The sequence below is a fragment of the Octopus sinensis genome, linkage group LG2 (assembly GCF_006345805.1).
Source record: "Octopus sinensis linkage group LG2, ASM634580v1, whole genome shotgun sequence".
Taxonomy (NCBI): domain Eukaryota; kingdom Metazoa; phylum Mollusca; class Cephalopoda; order Octopoda; family Octopodidae; genus Octopus; species Octopus sinensis.
Window position 1 is genome coordinate 6,774,676 of NC_042998.1, and position 19,518 is coordinate 6,794,193.

Here is a 19,518-nt window from a genome sequence, read left to right on the forward strand (position 1 = left end):
TATGTATATACGTATGCATGAATGTATATATGTATGAATGAATGTATGTATGTATGTATGTATAAATGAATGAATGAATGTATATATGTATGAATGTATGTATGTATGAATGAATGTATGTATGTTTGCGCATCGGTATTTGATTTTTGCGTATGCTATGTACATTATGTATGTGTATATGCACGAAAAAATATAGGAGTGTGGATGCGTGTATGTAAGAAAAAACATGATCCATATGTAAGTTTTCTATGTCTCCATGTCCGTCCTTTCGTTCAGTCCTTGACCAATTCTTCTTATTCATTCATAACAAAAAAAAAACGCACACGGTCACACTACATAAACGATATACTACAATCTTCATGTAGTGTTTATTATGAATGATAGCAAGATTACAGGTGTTTCAACAAAAATGAGGGGAGAAAAAAACTACAGGTAAAAAGATGGCAAAAGTGTGATAAAGTTTTGCCAATTTCGTTTCAAGGTGATTGATTTGTTTTTTTGTTTTTTTTTTGCTGTTGATGAGTTTATTTATTCATTTCTCTATTTTTATATTCGATCTCACTGCAACTATTATTATCATTATTATTATTATTATTGTTGTTGTTGTTGTTACTGTTCTAGTTTTTGTTATTAACGTGGGGACTATTGATGTGGTTATTGAGTTGTTGTTTTTTTACCTTTTCTTTTTACTGCTCTTGTTATTATCTATTATAAGTTTAAAGGAACATTGATTATTGATCACCATCGTTTTTCATTAATATTGTTTGTTTTTTGCGTTTTCCGACTCTAATATATTACAGCGGACTTTGATTTTTTGCGAACAGGTTTCAAATATATCTAAAATACAACCAACTTTTAAGTCTTATCACTTTTTATCACATTCTTATTTTTCACTTTTTCTCTAAAAAAAAAAAAAAAATGCAAATAACACAACTTCCGATTTCTCAAATAATAATCTTAGTACGTTAAACCCTGATTCTTTGGAAATAATTCCTAATAGTTCTAATAGTTAATTTGTTTTCTTATCGATGTTGGCTGACGTTTTTTTTCTTTGGTTTCATAATAGTTTTGTGAAGAATCAATTGTCTTTTAATTTGTTTATTTGTTTTGTTTGTTTCTACATTTTTACTCTTGTTTTGATTCGTTTAAAACTGATATTCCCCTCCTCCTCTCTTTGAAAACTTGTTGTTAGAAGAAGAAGGATAAGAAAAACAAAAAAAGAATGAGAAAAAGAGAAGGAAAAAATCGAAAGAAAGAATTCTTCGAATTACTGCTATCAGCCCGGCCTCTAATGCTAGTGCAACAGATGTTGCTTCTATTTGCACGAGGATTGATACTATTGGCACAGCCAACGATATCATTGGCATAGACTTCGACTGCTATTGCCACGGCTGGTGACGCGCGCACACGTTACAACAGCGTTGATAGTCAGAATGGGAGGGAGAGGGAGAGAGAGAGAGACAGAGACAGACAGAGAGAGAGAGAGAGAGAGAGAGAGAGAGAGTAGAAGTGTGAGTGGAGATATGAGGGGGACAGAGTGAGGAGAAAAAGCAAGCAAGAAGCAAGGAAGGGGGTTTTGTAAATATCAAAAAACAAAAACAACGGAAAGGAAGGGAAAAAAAAGAGTAAAAAGCAGAGCACGGCGTAAGAGACGGAGTGAAGAAGTATTGAAGGTAGTGGTAGGAACTGAACTGGTGGTCACCTCAACACCAGCAGCAACACTGAGACTGTAGTATCAACCAAAAACAAGAACGACAACAGCAACAACTTCCATCATCAGCATCATCATCATTACCATCATCCACATCACTACCATACCCATACTCATCACCATCATCATCATCGTCATCGTCATCGTCGTAGTCCTTATAACCGCCACCATCGTCGTCTGCTCAACCACCACCAAACAGCCCACCTCTCCCCACGAACGCTTCTCCCACAACCAAAGCCCCCCATCATCATCATCGTCATCGTCATCATCATCATCGTCATCATCAACATCGTCATCGTTTCGATAGTGACCACCTCCACCGCTGTCCTGTCGTCGCTGCCGTCGAATACAAGCCATCATCATCATCATCATCATCATTGACCAGTTGTTGTTGTTGTTGTTGTTGATGTTGTCCAGCTTCTTGAGACTTAGATTTACCACCACCACCACCACCACCGCCACTACCATCACGATCACCACCACGGCGGCGACGGCAACTACCACCAGCAAGCACCTCCAACGCCTCCTTCACCATCACCACCTACAACACCATCACTACCACCACCACAACCACCACAACCACCACCACCACCACCAGCTTTATCATCGACACTTCCATCATCACCACTTCTGCATCAACCACTAACACCACCACTACCACCACCACCATCACCACCACACCACCGCCATCATCACCACACTCATTAACCACCACCACAATCATCACCATCGCCTCTACAGCCCCATTCACCACCACCACCATTAACACCATCACCTCCACTACTACTACTACTATTACTACTACTACTACTACTACTACTACAGCATATACTTCTACTATCAACTCCCGTGTCTTGGGGAATATAACCACCAAATATATATAAAAATTCGACAATGCAAAAAGCGATCCGATTCAATGAGAGCCAAATATTATATTTGGCCCAAAAGGCTCGCCAGGAGAACACTCTGTGCGGTTACCTGTACAAGAAAAGTTCCGATACTGGCAAGTGGCAGCTCAGGTGGTTCATACTTTACCAGAATTTCCTGTTTTACTATGAGAATGATTCTGCAAGCCGGCCGTCAGGAGTGGCCCTGTTAGAAGGAAGCTATTGTGACCGAGCAGTCGTAACTACCAGTAACAAAACCAAGGATGAAAAACAGGTGTGAATATTATAACTCTACTATACTTTCTTCATTTATGTTTTTGTATCGTTTACCTGTTATTTCCTTTAGCTTTAAAAAAATTTTTTTTTCATGTCTCTATTTTTTGCATCTTAAATTAATTTCAGTTTAAAATTTTTTGACTTCCTTCTTTCTCTTGTTCGTCTTCAATTTGCTGTTTTATTTCGCTTTTCTTATAATTATTATTTCTATTATCCTTATTGTTACTATTATTATTATTATGATCATCATCGTTATCATTATCATCATTATCATCATTATCATCAGCATCTCTGTTATGACTTATTTCATCCTAAGTTTCAATTAAGGACTTGCGAAAAAGAAAGAAAAAAAACTCACCAAAAGTGATACTAAAGAAATATCAAAAACAAAAAAAATGCTGCAATTTTTACATATTCCTAATTAATCTTGACTGTGTATGCTATCCATTATGTTATGCTTAAATCATGTCTTTTATTTGTGATAAAATATTTGCTTGCAATCTACCAAAGAAAAAAAAATCAAAAATTAAAAAAAAAACCCCAGAAAACCAAGCTCAAAAGTGAAAAGAAAAAAAAAAGAAAATTTTCTGACTTTGTCAAGAAATTTAGTTCCTCTGCTTTCATTCTATTAAGTTTATGCTACAATTCTTCATGAAACACTTTTTTGGTTTATTTGGGTCTCATATTTGATTTCTACCTGCATTTACCTTCATCAGTGGTTGATTTCTGTTATAAATATGTCAGGTGTAAAGATAGATGCTGTTTTTCTGTAGTTCAATACTTGTTAATAATTCTTCCTTGGCTAAGCGTACTATGCGTGTGAGCGTGCTCGTGTATGTGTTGTGTGCATGTGTGTATGTGTGTGCGTTTGTATGAGTGTATGTGTATCTATATGTGTGTTTTTGTATGCATGCATATATATATATATCCATATATATGTATGTGTGTGTCTATATATATATGTATGTAACTGTGTATATGTATGTGTATAAACGTATATGTATATGCATATATATATATATACACACACACATATCTGCATATCTATGTTCATTTACATGTGCAAATCTATATAATTATGTAATATATATAAATTGTATATCTATCTATATATATATATGTGTGTGTGTGTATATGTATATATATATATATATATACATATACATATATATATAAACACATACAAATGAATATATATATATATATATGCATATATATATGTATATATATGTATGTATATACATATATATATATATGTATATATGTATGTATTTATATATGTGTATATATATATATATATATCCATATATATGTATGTGTGTGTCTATATATATATGTATATATATATATACGTATATATATATGTATGTATTTATATATGTGTATATATATATATATATATATATATATATATACGTACACACACACAGCCACACATGTGTGTGTGTGTGTGTATATATTTATCATTATCTGAATTTATTAATTTTGGGGAAAAAGACAACTGTGTGTATCTCAGAAACATTTCTGTTAAATTTGGAAAAATACTTTCTTCATTTATTGAAAGAAAAACACAAATATATACTTTTAGCCATTAAAATTACATTCAATATCTCTGCTATTGTTTGCTAATATCATCAGAGTATTTTCTTTTTTTATTTTTCCATTCTGTTTTTTTTTCCTTTTCCCCCACCTTTCTCTAATAATGTTTGAACTATTCTTGCTGTTGATTCAAAGTTGATCAACACTACAATGCCTCAGTTGTGCTACAGGTGTGCCTGTTTGATCATAGCATTGCAGGTGTATACCATAGACTGCTTTTCATGTGTATAAGCTTGTTGGTCTGCAAGCATAGATCCCCGCTCTCCCCCACCACCACCGCCACCACCACCATCAAGTGACGTGCTCGTCGCCGCCGCCGCCACCACCACCATCATCGTAGGCACCATCGCTGCCTCTTTCTTTGCCAACCATCGCAAACAATCATGTGGTAACAGAACTGTTAACACTAGTAAACACACTTATCGATGTCTCTTGTGAAACGGTTGTTGCTCTAAGAATTTGAAAGTAAATATATATGTTTTAATTAACTTGTGTGATTGAAATAAATATAGATGCATGTGCACACACACTCAACACCACACACACACACGTTGATATGCACACATTTTTTTGTACGTATATATGTATATATGTGCATATATATATATATATTTATGCACACACATACATAGATATATACACATATACATATGTGATATGTATATATACATGTATGTGTGTGTGTGTATATATATATATATATATATATATATTTATATATATATATTCATGCACACACATATATATGTATGTGTATTTGTAAATGTATACATATATATGTATGTGTATTTGTAAATGAATATATATATATATATACACACACATATATAATGTATATATATATATAATATATATATATATATAATATATATAATATATGTATATATACTCTTTTACTCTTTTACTTGTTTCAGCCATCCGGCTGAGGCCATGCTGGGGCACCACCCTTGTTGCTACCCTCTCTAAGTCCAGTTTGCCGTGGCTGGCCACTGATCTAAGAGAGAGTTTGTAGCTGCTGCCCTTAGGTTACCTTCGTACCTTGCAGTGGGTTCATCTGGGATCCCGGAAAGCAGCTTGTCTAGATGTTTTTTGAAATGTCCACATCCGCATCATGTAGATCTCTTAGTTTTCTTGGCAGTTTGTTGAATATATATATATATTTACAATGGGTAAACATATGAGTTGGCCATTGGGTGAATAAACAAATTCCTTAGTGGTTTTAAGCTGTTGGTTAGGTGTATTCGAGTCAGACCATAAGCATACTTTTTCCTTATATTTTCATGCATTTTACCAAAGACAATCCATGCCTTTCATCTTTATGGGGTTGATAAAATAACTTACCAGTTGAACACTGGGCTTGATGTAATCAACTATCTACCCCACCACGACCACCACCACCAAAACGTCAAACTTTGGCGAGGTGACTAGTCGGTTATATTGAACCCCTAGTGTTTCAATTAAGTACCAGTGAAACACTGGAGTCGATATAATTGAGTAGTCCCCTCCCCATAAATTTGAGGCCTTGTGCCTCCAGTAGGAGGAATTATTATTATTATTATTTGTCAGAATCATTACAACGTCGCAAAAACTCTCATCATATTTCTTCTGGCTCTTTCCATTCCGAGTTTCAATCTGGTTGAGGCCAATGTTGCCAGTTGCCCTCCTAGGGTCAATATGATGAAATAAATACCTCTCAAGTACTAGGTTCAATGGTATCAAATCACCCATTCCCATCAAAAGTTGCTGGCTTTGTGCCCGTGTCAGAAACCATTCAGGTGGTGAGCTGATAAAAAACCATTTAGAATGTCACAAAAATACCTGAATGCATGTGTTCCAACTCAACACATTCCGAGTTCAATTACTGCTAAAGTCAACTTTGCCTTCCTTCCCTGAAAATCTTCGGGTTTAATGGTATTGACTATCTCAATTCCTCTAAAATTGCTGGCCTTGTACTAAAATCTGAAACAATTTTAAGGCAGTAAGCCTAGCAGACTCATTAGTGCATCAGATAAAATACTTAGTACCAATTCTTCCAGGCTCTTTACTTTTTTTTTTTTTTTCTTGCGTTCTGGTCCTGCTAAGGCCAACTTTGTCCTCCATCCTTCAGGAATCGATAAAATAAGTACCAATCAAGCACTGGGTTTGAGATTATCAACCGTCTCCTCAAAATGGCTGGCCTTGAACTGGCAGAATCACTACTGCGTTGGACAAAATGCTTCTCAGTATTTCTTCTCACTTAATGTTCTGAGTTCAAATTCTGTTGAGGTTGGCTTTGCCTTTCATCCTTTTGGGGTTGATAAAATAAGTAGCAGTTCAGTACTGAGGTCAATGCTATTGACTAGCCCCTCCCTCCAAAATTCAGGCCTTGTGCCTATAAAAGAAAGGATTATTATTATTATTAAGACGGTGAGCTGGCAGAATCTTTAGCACACTGGACGAAATGCTTAGTGGTATTTCGTCCGTCTTTACGTTCTGAGTTCAAATTCCACTGAGGTTGACTTTGCCTTTCATACTTTCAAGGTTGATAAATTAAGTACCATTGAAACACCAAGATCGATGTAATCGACTACTACTCCCCTCCCCCAATATTTCAGGCCTTGTGCCTATAGTAGAAAGGATTATTGCTATTATTATTATCATTATTATTATTATTGTTATTATTATTATTAAGGCCTTGTGTGAGCAAAGTCGTTAGCGCATTGGACAAAATATATTGTGGTATTTCTTCTAGCTTTATGCTTTGAGTTCAAATTCCATAGAGGTTGACTTTGCCATTCATCTTTTTGGTGTCAATAAAATAAGTACCAGTTGCATATTGGAGTTGAAGTAATCAACCAGCACTCCTTCCTCACCAAAATTTCTGACCTTGTATCCATAGAAGAAAGAAAGAATTATTATTCTTATCATTATTATTATTATTATTATTATTATTATCAAGGTGAAAATCTGGCGAAATTGCTAAAATGCTTAGCAACATTTCTTATGGCTTTATGTTCTGAGTTCAAAATCTGCCAATGTCACTGTTACTTTTTATTCTTTCGGGCTTGCTAAAAACAGTACCAATTGAGCACTGGGGTTGATATGATCACCTAACCGCTCCTGCAAAATTTCGGGCTTCTTGCCTAAAGTAGAGAGAATTTTTATTATTTTGAAGAACCATTTGAGCATAAAACAAAGTGCCTTGCAGTAGTTGTCCACTCTCTTTACAGTCTAGCTGTTGTCAGCTTTGCCTGTCATCCATCTACAGTTGGTAAAATAAAAATTCAATCAAGTACTAAGACTAGATATATAATTGATTAAACCTCTCCTTCAAAATTACTAATCTTGGGCTTTAGTTAAAAACAATTATGGTTGGTAGAAATGTTAGAGTGTCAGACAAAATTCCTAGCATTATTTGCTTCTGACTGACAAGGGCAGTGAGCTAGCAGAATCATTAGCACACTTGTCGAAATGCTTAGCGGAATATCAGCCATCTTTACATTCCGAGTTCAAAATCTACCGAGGTCGACTTTGCTTTTCATCCTTTGAGGGTCAATGTAATTGACTCTCTTCTCTTAAAATTTCAGGCCTTGTGCCTATAGAAGAAAGGATTATTATTATTATTATTATTATTTTCAAATTCTGCTGAGGTCAACTTTGCCTTTCATCCTTTCAGGGTTGATAAATCAAGTACCAGTTGAGTACTGGGGTCGATGTAATTGATCATCCCTCTTCTGCAAACTTTCAAGCCCTTGTGCCTATAGTAGAAAAGATTATTATTATTATAATTATTATTAAAGGCAGCAAGCTGGCAGAATCACTAGCATGCTGGACGAAATGCTTAGCGGTATTTCGCCAGTCACTACGTTGTGAGTTCAAATTCCGCTGGGGTCAACTTTGCCTTTCATCCTTTCGAGGTCAATAAATTAAGTACCAGTGAAACACGGTGTAATCGACTTAGCCCTCTCCCCGCAAAATGGCTGCCCTTGTGGCAAAAATTTGAAGCCATTATTATTATTATTATTATTATTATTATTATTTATTATTATTATTAAGGTGGCTTGCAGGCAGAATTGATAGCATGCCAGAGAACTGTTAAGCGGCATTTCATCCGTCTTTAACATTCTGAGTTTAAAATCTACCCAAGGTTGACGTTGCCTTTCATTCTTTCAGAGTCAATGAAATAAATTCCTGTTGAGCATGAGGGGTGGAAGTGCGTGTGTGTGGGGCTCGATGTAATCATCAATCCTTCTCCCACGAAATTTCAGGCCTTGTGCCTATAAGCAGAAAGTAAAAGAGGACTATATATTCTAAGTTCAGAGTCAATAATATAAAATACCAGTGAAATGCTAGGGGTTGATGTGACCAGCCCCATTTCTTTTAAAACTGTTGGCCCTGTGCCTAAATCAGTAACAATTATTATAGGATGATGGATTAGTAGAATTATTGGAGTGCTGGATAAAATGTTTTGCAGTATTAGTTTTGAGTCTTTATGTACTGTGTTCAAATCCAACTAAAGTCAGCTTCACCTTTCATCCCTCCAAGTCAGTAAAATAAAACACCAGTCTACTATTGGGATTGCTGTATTTACTCAAAGCCCTCTTCTCCAAATTACTGTACCTTCTGCTTAACTAAAAACCATTATTATTATTATTATTATTATTATTATTATTATTATCATCATTATTATACTTCCAACTAGTTACACTCTGTCATGGTTGACTTTGCTTTTCATTCTTTTGGGGTTGATAAAATAAGTGGCAGTCAAGCCCTGAGGTTGAGGTAATTGACAAGACCTCCAAGACCTCTCCCCACAAAATTTCAGGCCTTGTGCCTATAGTAAAAAGAAGGGAGCAAGCTGGCAGAATTGTTAGAATGTCAGATGAAATGCTTTGTATGTTGTGAGTTAAGATTTCACTGAGGTTGACTTGGCCTTTCATCATTTCAAGGTTGATAAAATAAGTACTAGTTGAACACCGGGGTTGATGTAATCGACTTAATCACTCCCTTAAAGTTGCTGGCCTTGTGCCAAAATTTGAAATCATTATTTTTTATTATCAAATTAGGGTAATGAATAGCAAAATTGGTACCATGACAGACAAAATACCTTATAGTATTAATTTAGTCAGATCCCTTTATTTTGTTAGTTTAATTTTCACCTGGGGTTTATATGCCTTTCATTCCATCTAGGGAATTAACCCATTCAATTGGAGTGTTAGATAAAATCTATTGTCTGATGCCAATATAAGAAATCACCATCAATCAAGACTGTTTGAGTTCAAATGATAGTTTATTGATCAATAAATGGGTTAATAATTTATAAGAACAGTCCATTCAGGTACTGGAATCAGTTTAACTGAACCATGCCACATCACACACCTGTGCTAAAAAAACTGTGCCACTATGGTGAAGTTAAAAAAAAAAATCCTCTAGGGCAATGATTTTCAACCATTTTTTTACCTATGGACCCCTTTGATTCCTATTTTATTTGGGTGGACCCCAATAACCATTCAACGTTTAAAAAATCCTATTATATTTTTATTGCATAAAAAAAAGATTGGTAGAATACTTTGTGTATTGTCGAAATATAACCAATTTGTTACCCACAAAATCTTATATGGGCTCCCAAGGGCCATATGGACCCCAGTTGTGATTTAGGGGTCTCTGTTGGTCAGAGTTGATTCTCTGTCTGTGTGTGTATATCCTGGCTTGTGCAATGAGTTTTTATGGAAGCCTGATGATATTTGCCCATGCCTATGAAAGACTCTTCTCTCTGTGCCGTTGATGTTGTGAATGGAGAAATGCTTCTACCTTGAAGCAAATGGTACAGCTTAGGACTAGCCATGTTCCAGGCAGTGCTATAAGAGTGGAAAAGAGCAAGAACAGACACCCCTAGGTCTCATGTCTGAGTCTCTGCCATTTCTGTAATCTGAAAATGACCATTATCATTACGATCATCAATATCATCATTATCATCTTTATCATTTTACATATGCTTTTTTCCATAATGGCATCACGTGAATAGATTTTCCAAAATAAGGCTCCGCAGGGAAATACTCTTTCTCCTTCCAAGCTTTTCAGTTGCTTCTTATAACACAGAGACAGAGGGTGCCTGTCAAAAGATTAACACACACACACACACACACACACACACACACACACTGTAAGGTGGTTGGCATTAGGACAGGTATCCAGGTGTAGAAACATGCCAAAGAGACATTGGGGCTCGTTGCAGCATTGCAGCTTGCTGGATCCTGTGGAACTGTCCAGCCCATGCCAGCATTGGAAACCAGATGCTAGAACAATGATATAATGCAGATATGCTGTGAGCGGAGATGTGGCATTTTATTCGAGATACCATTTGACAAAGCGAGTTTGTTTAAACAATTTCTTTCTTTCCTCTTTACATGTCCAACCTTGCTATCATTTATTTCTGAAACCTAACACATTGAGGTTTGCGCTGCTACAAAGAACATGGCAGGAAAACAAACTCAACACCACCTCTCTCTCTCTCTCACACAAACACACATACACTGATACATTTACCTGTATGCATCTTGCTAGCTTATAAAGTCATAATGATATACATATATGCATGTAAGTATATATATATATATATACATATATATATATATTTAATTTTATAATTAATTTTATTTTATCGCATTTTGAATTTGTTTATATATATATATATATATCAAATGTGTGTGTATGTATGTGTTAATAACAAACAGAATAATGAAAAGAAAATTTTGCAAATGCGCTGTGCAAAAAAATTGTTTCCTGAGTGTGTATACTTATAATAGTTCAAATTTACAAAAAATATATATATAATATATATATATATATATATATATATATATATACATGTAAATACATATAAATACAGAGGGAGAGAGAGAGAAAAGCTGATAGACACATATGTTTCAGGTTCCCTATTTTCCTTAACAATACACACACATACACACACACACACACACACACCACACACGTACACGCACACACACACACACGTGCACGTGCATGCTGGCACATACACACAGAGTTGGAAATATTATAATTTTTGAAGTGAATGGACCGAAGAAATGAATTAATAAACTGGCTTGCACATTTCTGTAGTCAGGGTGCATGTTTGCAAGGATATGCGTCAATAGAATGCAACTCTACTAGTGAAAAAAGTATAGCACAATGCCTTTTTTGTAGAGTAATGGAATGTGAGAGAGAAGGAGAGAGCGAGAGAGAGAGAGAGAGAAAAAAAATTAGAGGGAAAGAGACAGAAAGAATGAATGGGTGAGAATCAGCAGAAATTTTTTTGGAATACATTGTAAGCATATATATATACATACATATATATATATGTATGTATATATGTAAATATATATGTATATGGATATATGTATAAATATATTTATATAAGTCTATATATGTATATGTATATATATATATATATATATATATATATATATATATATGTTTGTATATGTGTATATATGTGTGCATGAAGGTGTGAATGTGTATGTAAATATGTGCATGTATGTATTTTTTTTATATGGAATATCAATTACTATTGATCTTTGGATTGGCTAGGCTTTTTCTAGGTTGATTTCCTCCACTGTTACCCGTGTGCATGCATTCGATCACCTGTAAGTGTAAAATTAACTGAGTGCATTTTGTATGCAATACCTACGTTACTCTTCATTCACATGTATATATATATATATATATATATATATAAATAACATGTGTGCATGTATGTATGTATGTACCTATTGATTTGTGTACCTATCTATCTAATTGTCTATCTGTCTGTGTATGTATGTTTGTATGTATGTATCTATCTATCTATCGATCTATCTCTCTTTCTCTCTCTATCTATCTTTCAATCTATCTATCTATCCATCTATCTGTCCATCTATCTATCTATCTATATATCTATCTATCTATCTAGCTATCTATCCATCTATTTATTTATCTATCTATCTATCTATCTATCTGTCTATCTATCTATCTATCTATCTATCTATCTATCTATCTATCTATCTATCTATCTATCTATCTATCTATCTATTTATCTATCTATCTATCTATCTATCTATCTATCTATCTATCTATCTATCTATCTATCTATCTATCTATCTATCCATCTATTTATTTATCTATCTATCTATCTATCTATCTATCTATCTATCTATCTATCTATCTATCTATCTATCTATCTATCTATCTATCTATCTATCTATCTATCTACCTACCTACCTATATATCTATCCATCTATCTCTATCTGTCTGTCTGTCTATCTATCTATTCATCTATCCATACAGACACACATATGTTCTTATATATGTACACAGACAATGCACATACACACCTGCTCTTACACACACACACACACACACAGAGGTGTAGTTGGTTACTTTCAGTTCAGTTCCATACACAGAGACGATTGCCTGCCTGTATGAATGAGACTCCGAACACACTACTATCTCATCTCTGCGTCTCTCTACCTTCCTCTTTCTCTCTTTGCCTTTCTTTCTTTTTATATAATTTGTGAATGACTTCAACAAAAAGTATCATTTAACGCATCCTTTCTCTCTCTCTCTCTCTCTCTCTCTGCTCTCTACAACGACTCTACTCTACGTTGAAACTTCGGTAGTTTGCAGCAGTCTCCAGTGTTTTATCGGGATTTTAATCTATTCAACTACATAGGTAGCCAATAGCCAATATTGACAGGGAATCACTAATCTATAGTAGTGTGTGTGTGTGTCTGTGTACTGTGTGTTTTGTGTGTGTGTGTGTTTCTGTCTTCTAATTCACATGTACATGTAGAGACGGCACTGCAGCAAGGCTGGTGGTTGGTGAAGGAGCCAGGCTTTTTATGCAATGCTCTCAGCCTGCTAGAAATAACAGGTAGTTGTACCTCAAACCAAATTCTTCTTTAGGGTTTTTCAAATTAGGAAATACACCAATAAAATGATGTATTTCTGCATATTTTAATCTTAAAAAAAAAAATGAAACTAAAAAAGAAAAAACAAACAAAATCCACCCCCCACCAAAAAAAAAAAAAACCCAGATAGGACTGACATAAACAGAACGCCTGTGATCACTACCTTAGTTTTGCTCAATCAAAGCTGACCTGTGGTTAAACAACAACTTCATGAGCCAACAGTAATAAGTGATTGACATTTGTGCATGTTTTTGTGTGTGTGTGTGTGTTTGTGTGTGCAAATATATATGTATATACACAAGTATGTGTGCAAATATGTATGTATATACATATGTATGTGTGTTTGCATGTCTTGTGTGTCTGCGCCTTTGCAGTTCGGTATTTTGTTAGAGTGTGCTTTGAAAAAAAAATTTGTATCTGTTTAATATCATTATTTGGCATATAGATTATCGAACTAAATATATAGGTGGTTATGGCATAATTTTGGTATGACATATAGGTAGCTATGGCATAATTTTCATATGACATGTTGGCTATCTTGCATTCACTCTCTTTCTCTCTCTCCCTATTTCAAACACACTCACACACAGACACAGACACATACTCACACTCCCTCTCTCACACTTTACTATCTCTTTCATTCCCCCTCTCTCACTTGATTACTGCTTTCATTCCCTCACTCTTTGGTCTCTTTCTTTCATTTGAAAATTTCTACTGAATCATTATATGTCTGTCTTCTGTCATCAAACTATCTATTTATCCATCCATCCATTCATCTATCTATCTGTCTTTTTCTCCCCCACCCCGATCCCTTTTGATCGGAATTTTACTTTTTTTTTTCTTATTTTTCCCCTTTTTTTCATTTTTGAAAAGAAAAGCTCTACATTTGTATTTGTCCCTTCTGTGTTCCGCCCTGTATGGCCAATAAAGAAAGTTATCTATCTATCTATCTATCTATCTATCTATTTACATATCTATCTATCTATCATCTATATATCTACTATCTATCTACCTATCTATCAATCTGCCTGTCTGTCTATCTAGCTATCTATTTATCTAACTATCTATCTACCTACCTATCTCTCTGTTTATCTATCTATCTATCTTCTATCTACCTGTCTGTCCATCTACCTATCTATCCATCCATCCATCCATCTGTCTGTCTCTCTATCCATCCATCCTTCCCCATATATATATCTACCTTTCAATGGCTTTAGTCTTAGGAATGCAGTCATACTGAGGCATTAACTCCTTATATAAATATATACCTTCGTTACAATATGTGACAATATATTCAGAACACATATTCACATATATGCACGTATGTATATATATGTATGTATGTATGTATATTATATATGTATATGTGTATGATAAAGGTACACATGCTCTCATTCAAAGGCTGCAAAAAAAAAAAACACGAAAGCAACCATTCCCTACTGTGTTCTTTGAAAATGTGAAAGAAATATTTGTTTGTATACACACACACAAGCACACACACACACACACACACACATATGCATATGTGTGTGTGTGTGTGTTTATCTATAGACACAGAGAGAGGGACAAAGATAAACAGATATACTTCTATTTTCCTAATGGGTATACATGTAAGTCACATACGTACCCATATTGATGGCAAGAAAAGCACACATACATATACACGTAAACATGTTTGTGTCAGTGTATATAGGGGTATATACACATAGTGGTTTTATGCATACAAGCAGTGTTCAGAAATTTGGGGCTGCTTGACTAGTTCAAACTCTGATGATTCCGTCGACTTTCATATATTTCCACTTAAGAATACACTAGAAGAAACTTGCGCTTTATTTGGGGTTCGTGCTGCATGTTCTGTGCTGGAATGCAGTGAAGGAAAATATGGATGCAGAATGCATAGGAATATGCACATGCATGCGTGCATGCATAGATGAATCAAATACATCGTATAGTCATGCATGTGGTTGAGTGAGTGAGTGTGTGTATGTATATGTACATAGTATTATAGACAAGTATGTATATATAAACATGTGTATGTGTGTGTGTGCATATGTTATATATATATATACATTATATATATATATATAATATATATATATTAAATATATATATGTATATATATATATATGGAGTTTTACATGTGTGTCCCCGTGTGTGTGTATGTGCAATTATACATGGTCACACACAGATAAATATATACTCTCTCTCTCTCTCCACATGCATGCACACACACACACACACACACATATATATATGATGATGATGATATATATATTTATAAATTTACACACACACACCTACAATATTTGCGCATGTATGTATATATGTGTGTATATAACATATATATATGTATATTTATGTGTGTATGTATATATACATGTAGTTGCATATTTCTATCTGTGTGATGTGTGTGTGTGTGTGTGTGTGTGTGCATATTTGCCTCCTCCCAATCTCTTCCATATCCCTCTATCTCGCCCACCCCCCCGACTCATGGTTCCTTGACCATCAACACTACTCATTCTCGCTGTCTTGCTTTCCACTCCTCATTCCCCGACCCCTCATTCTCATTCCCATACAGTCTTGCAAAACCGATTCTTCATCTCACCTTGTATCCTGTAGACCCACCCAGGCTCCTCATTGCTCTTATCTATCTCTAACAGATCCTCCTGTTCACTTTCACTTTCTCTTCCTTTGCCCCTATTTGATGGGAGTAGCCATGCAAATCCTCCACCAAAACCTGCACTCACCACCAGCTTTTCATAGTTCAATCTTTCATCAATTAGCATGAAACCAAGCCTTGCCACTCCAAGGGCTTGCCCTTCTGCAAACTTTATGGTGGCCTCTAGAATACAGATGGCACAAAAAAAAAAAAAATAAAGGTACCCAGTCCTTGCATTATAGTGGTTGACATTAGGAAGGACATCTAGCTGTACAAGCCATATCAGATCAGATATTGGAGCACGATGCAGTCCTTTGACACACTGGGTCCTCTCATGGTGTCCAACCCATGCCAGCATGGAACATTGGCAATACATATATATATATACACATAACTAATGTAGGATAAAAAATTTTTCGTGAAAAAATTTTTATCAATGGCCAGCATATCAAAAAATACCTTTAAAGGTTAAATTTATAAATAATTTACAAAATTAGGGCGAAAGAAAAATTCTAATGCCAAATATGCCGGAAAAAAGACAAAAATTGTCAATAACCATTATAATTTTTCTTTCGCCCTAATTTTGTAAATTATGTATATATACACATATATATTACTTAGATATATTATTTAGGAAATCAAATGTAGAAATACAGTGAAACTGTGAAGGGGAATATAGCGTATCTGATATTTGGGAGAGAACCCTTTATCAGGGCAAAGATGTCAGGGTTAAAAACAGTATTCCACTCCAGTGTAAATTTGGGAATTTCACTCAACTCCTGTTGCTTTTTCCAGACTAATACATCTCTCCTTGGATTCATTATTTACTTTATAACTACATATACATGCATACATACAGTACATACTCACACTTATATATACTTACATACGTTTATGCATGTATGTATATGGATATAAATCTATGCGATAATTTCATGCAGTTTTCTTATCTGAACGTAACACTTCCTCTCAAACTGTCCAACCCATGCCAGCATGGAACATGGGCACTAAATGATGAGTATGACAATGATGATGGTGATATCAGGAGCTGGCCAGGTAGAAGACTACACCATCAGCATCACAAGGATTGCTTAACTTATTGATCTTTAGCTGCGGTCACTGACTGAGCCACTGAACTGCAGTCATAATCAAGGAACGTTACTCTGTTTGCCTAATGCATAACCTGTCTTACAACAAGCAAAATTCTGTTCTATATTTAAGAGATGAGGAATCATGTACATTATTTACATTATTTACATTATTTACATTATTTACATTTGATGGGTATTTATCCTCATCTTGTTTGTTGTTAACATGTTTCGGCTGATATACCCTCCAGCCTTCATCAGGTGTATTGGGGAAATTTTGAATCTGGGTTCTCATTCCTAAGGTATTTTTTGATGTTGTTATTATTATTATTATTGTTATTTTTAATATTATTATCATCATCATTATTATTATTATTATTATTATTGAGTGAGAGAGCAGTTCATGCCATCAAAGTGACACTGGGGTAAAATATACGAAGCCCAATATACCCATCATGACTACCCGTCTGATAAAGGTACACCAGGCACATGCATCACAACCATATGTGCGCGGCATGGTGATCTCATATCAAAATAAACAGCACATGACCTCGCAGGTGGGGCCCAGTTAGAATTTTCTTCAGGTTGAGTAGCCCATCCCACACAAAAGGTCCCTGAATAAGGGTTGTTTAAGGATGTTGAAAGAACCACCCATGTTTCCAGAGGTGAATTATTCAAACCCCAAAGAATCCCTCTCAACACATGGCTATGATGCTCCCCCACTACTTCTGCTCGTGATCAGAGATGCACATATCGTCAGCCACTAAGGGACATGCTCAACTGGTTAAGGTCAAACAACTGACAAGCAAATCTGTGGTATTGAGCAGAATATTTGCTGTAGCCCATCTTTTATACCAAGACAAAACAATGTACATGATAACACTTCCAATCAGTTAAGATCAGAAGCCATGAGAGCCACTGCCTGGTACTGCATCAGGGCATTTATTATTATTATTATTATTATTATTATTATTATTACTATTATTATTATTATTATTATTATTATTATTATTATTATTACTATTATTATTATTTTTCAGGTCACTGCCTGGAATCAAACTCAGAATCTTGGAGTTAGTAGCCTGTGCTCTTAACCACTATGCCATAAGCCCACTGGCATATGGTTTAGAGGTTGCGAACGAGGGCTACTAACCCCAAGATTCTGAGTTCAATTCCAGGCAGTGACCTGAATAATAATAATACTAATAATGAAAATAATAATAAAATCGAAAAATACCTCGGGAATGAGAACCCAGGTTTGAAATTTCTCCAATAAATTTGATGAAGGCTGGAGGGTATATCAGCCGAAACGTTGTGTTAACAACAAACAAGACAAAGACAAATATCTGTCAAATGTAAATAATGAAAATAATGTAAATAATGTAAATAATGTAAATAATGAAGCAAAATTCTGCTGAAGAAAACTAAAATTTGTTTTTTGAGTTATAAGAAAATGTATGTAAATATCTGCTTTGTCAGTGTGTTAGTGTGTGTTGTGTATGTGTGTGTCTGTGTGTGTGTTTATGCACTCAAGCATGCAGACATGAACTTATATTTATATATATGTGTGTGTGTGTGTGTGTGTGTGGATGCATTTATATGTATAGGGACATGTATGGTTATGTGGTTTGTTTTGGGTTCCTTCGCTCTACTGTATACTTAGGTAGATCAAGGCCGTAGGAATAAATCTGGTAGACAGAAACTGAAAGAAGCATGTTTGTATGTGTGTGTGTGTGTGTGTGTGTGTGTGTGTGTGTGTGTATATGTGTGTGTATCTATTGAAGTGAATGTTTGTGTCTCCTTGTCTTGACACTGCGCAATAGCTTCAAATGAGTGTCGTCATTAATATAACGTCATTCACTTCCAGTCTTCCCCCCCCGAATATATCTGGCCATATTGAGATATTGCTTTGCTCAGAAACAGATGAGGGTTTGTGAGTGGAAGGTCATCTGGTTGTAGAAAATTTGCCTCAATGAATACACACACACACACATGCATACATGCAGGTTTCCAAGCTAAATTTGACAGTTTGCATAAAACGTAAAGAAAGCCCAATATTCCATTATCCCATCCAAAAATGAAAATATTTTAGAAAATCAAAAGATATCAACTGGATTATGGCTAAGAGATAACAGTTTGTTCAAAGTAGCAGCTGTCACCTTCCACTATGGCCTTAAGATGGTTCCAGAACCTGGCGCATGTGTTCTTCACCGTGTCCCTGAGAAGATCTTCAAATACTTCTTTGATTTTGGCCCCAGATTTGCTTTGGTGTTGCAGACAGTGTGGTTGGTGTCTTTTTCAACTCTACCCCACACATAGCAATCCATGGGATTACAATCAGTGGAATTAGGCAGCCAGAAATTGGGGCTGGGGA

The 19,518-nt window shown here is 35.2% G+C and overlaps 1 protein-coding gene across 6 annotated transcripts in view; it reads left to right on the forward strand.

Moving 5' to 3' along the window:
* The first annotated feature begins 1,246 nt into the window (after nucleotides 1–1,246).
* LOC115223847 (ras-specific guanine nucleotide-releasing factor 2) overlaps nucleotides 1,247–19,518 on the forward strand; it is a 670,879-nt gene continuing 652,607 nt past the window's right edge. For 2 of the 6 annotated variants that reach the window (XM_029794538.2, XM_029794547.2), the window contains exon 1: nucleotides 2,398–2,872. In XM_029794538.2, coding sequence (XP_029650398.1) covers nucleotides 2,606–2,872 — 267 coding nt within the window. In that variant the 5' untranslated portion in view covers nucleotides 2,398–2,605. Of the gene's footprint in view, nucleotides 2,873–19,518 lie in introns of all 6 variants that reach the window. The other 4 variants (XM_029794555.2, XM_029794576.2, XR_003882837.2 and 1 more) reach the window with 3 other exon arrangements.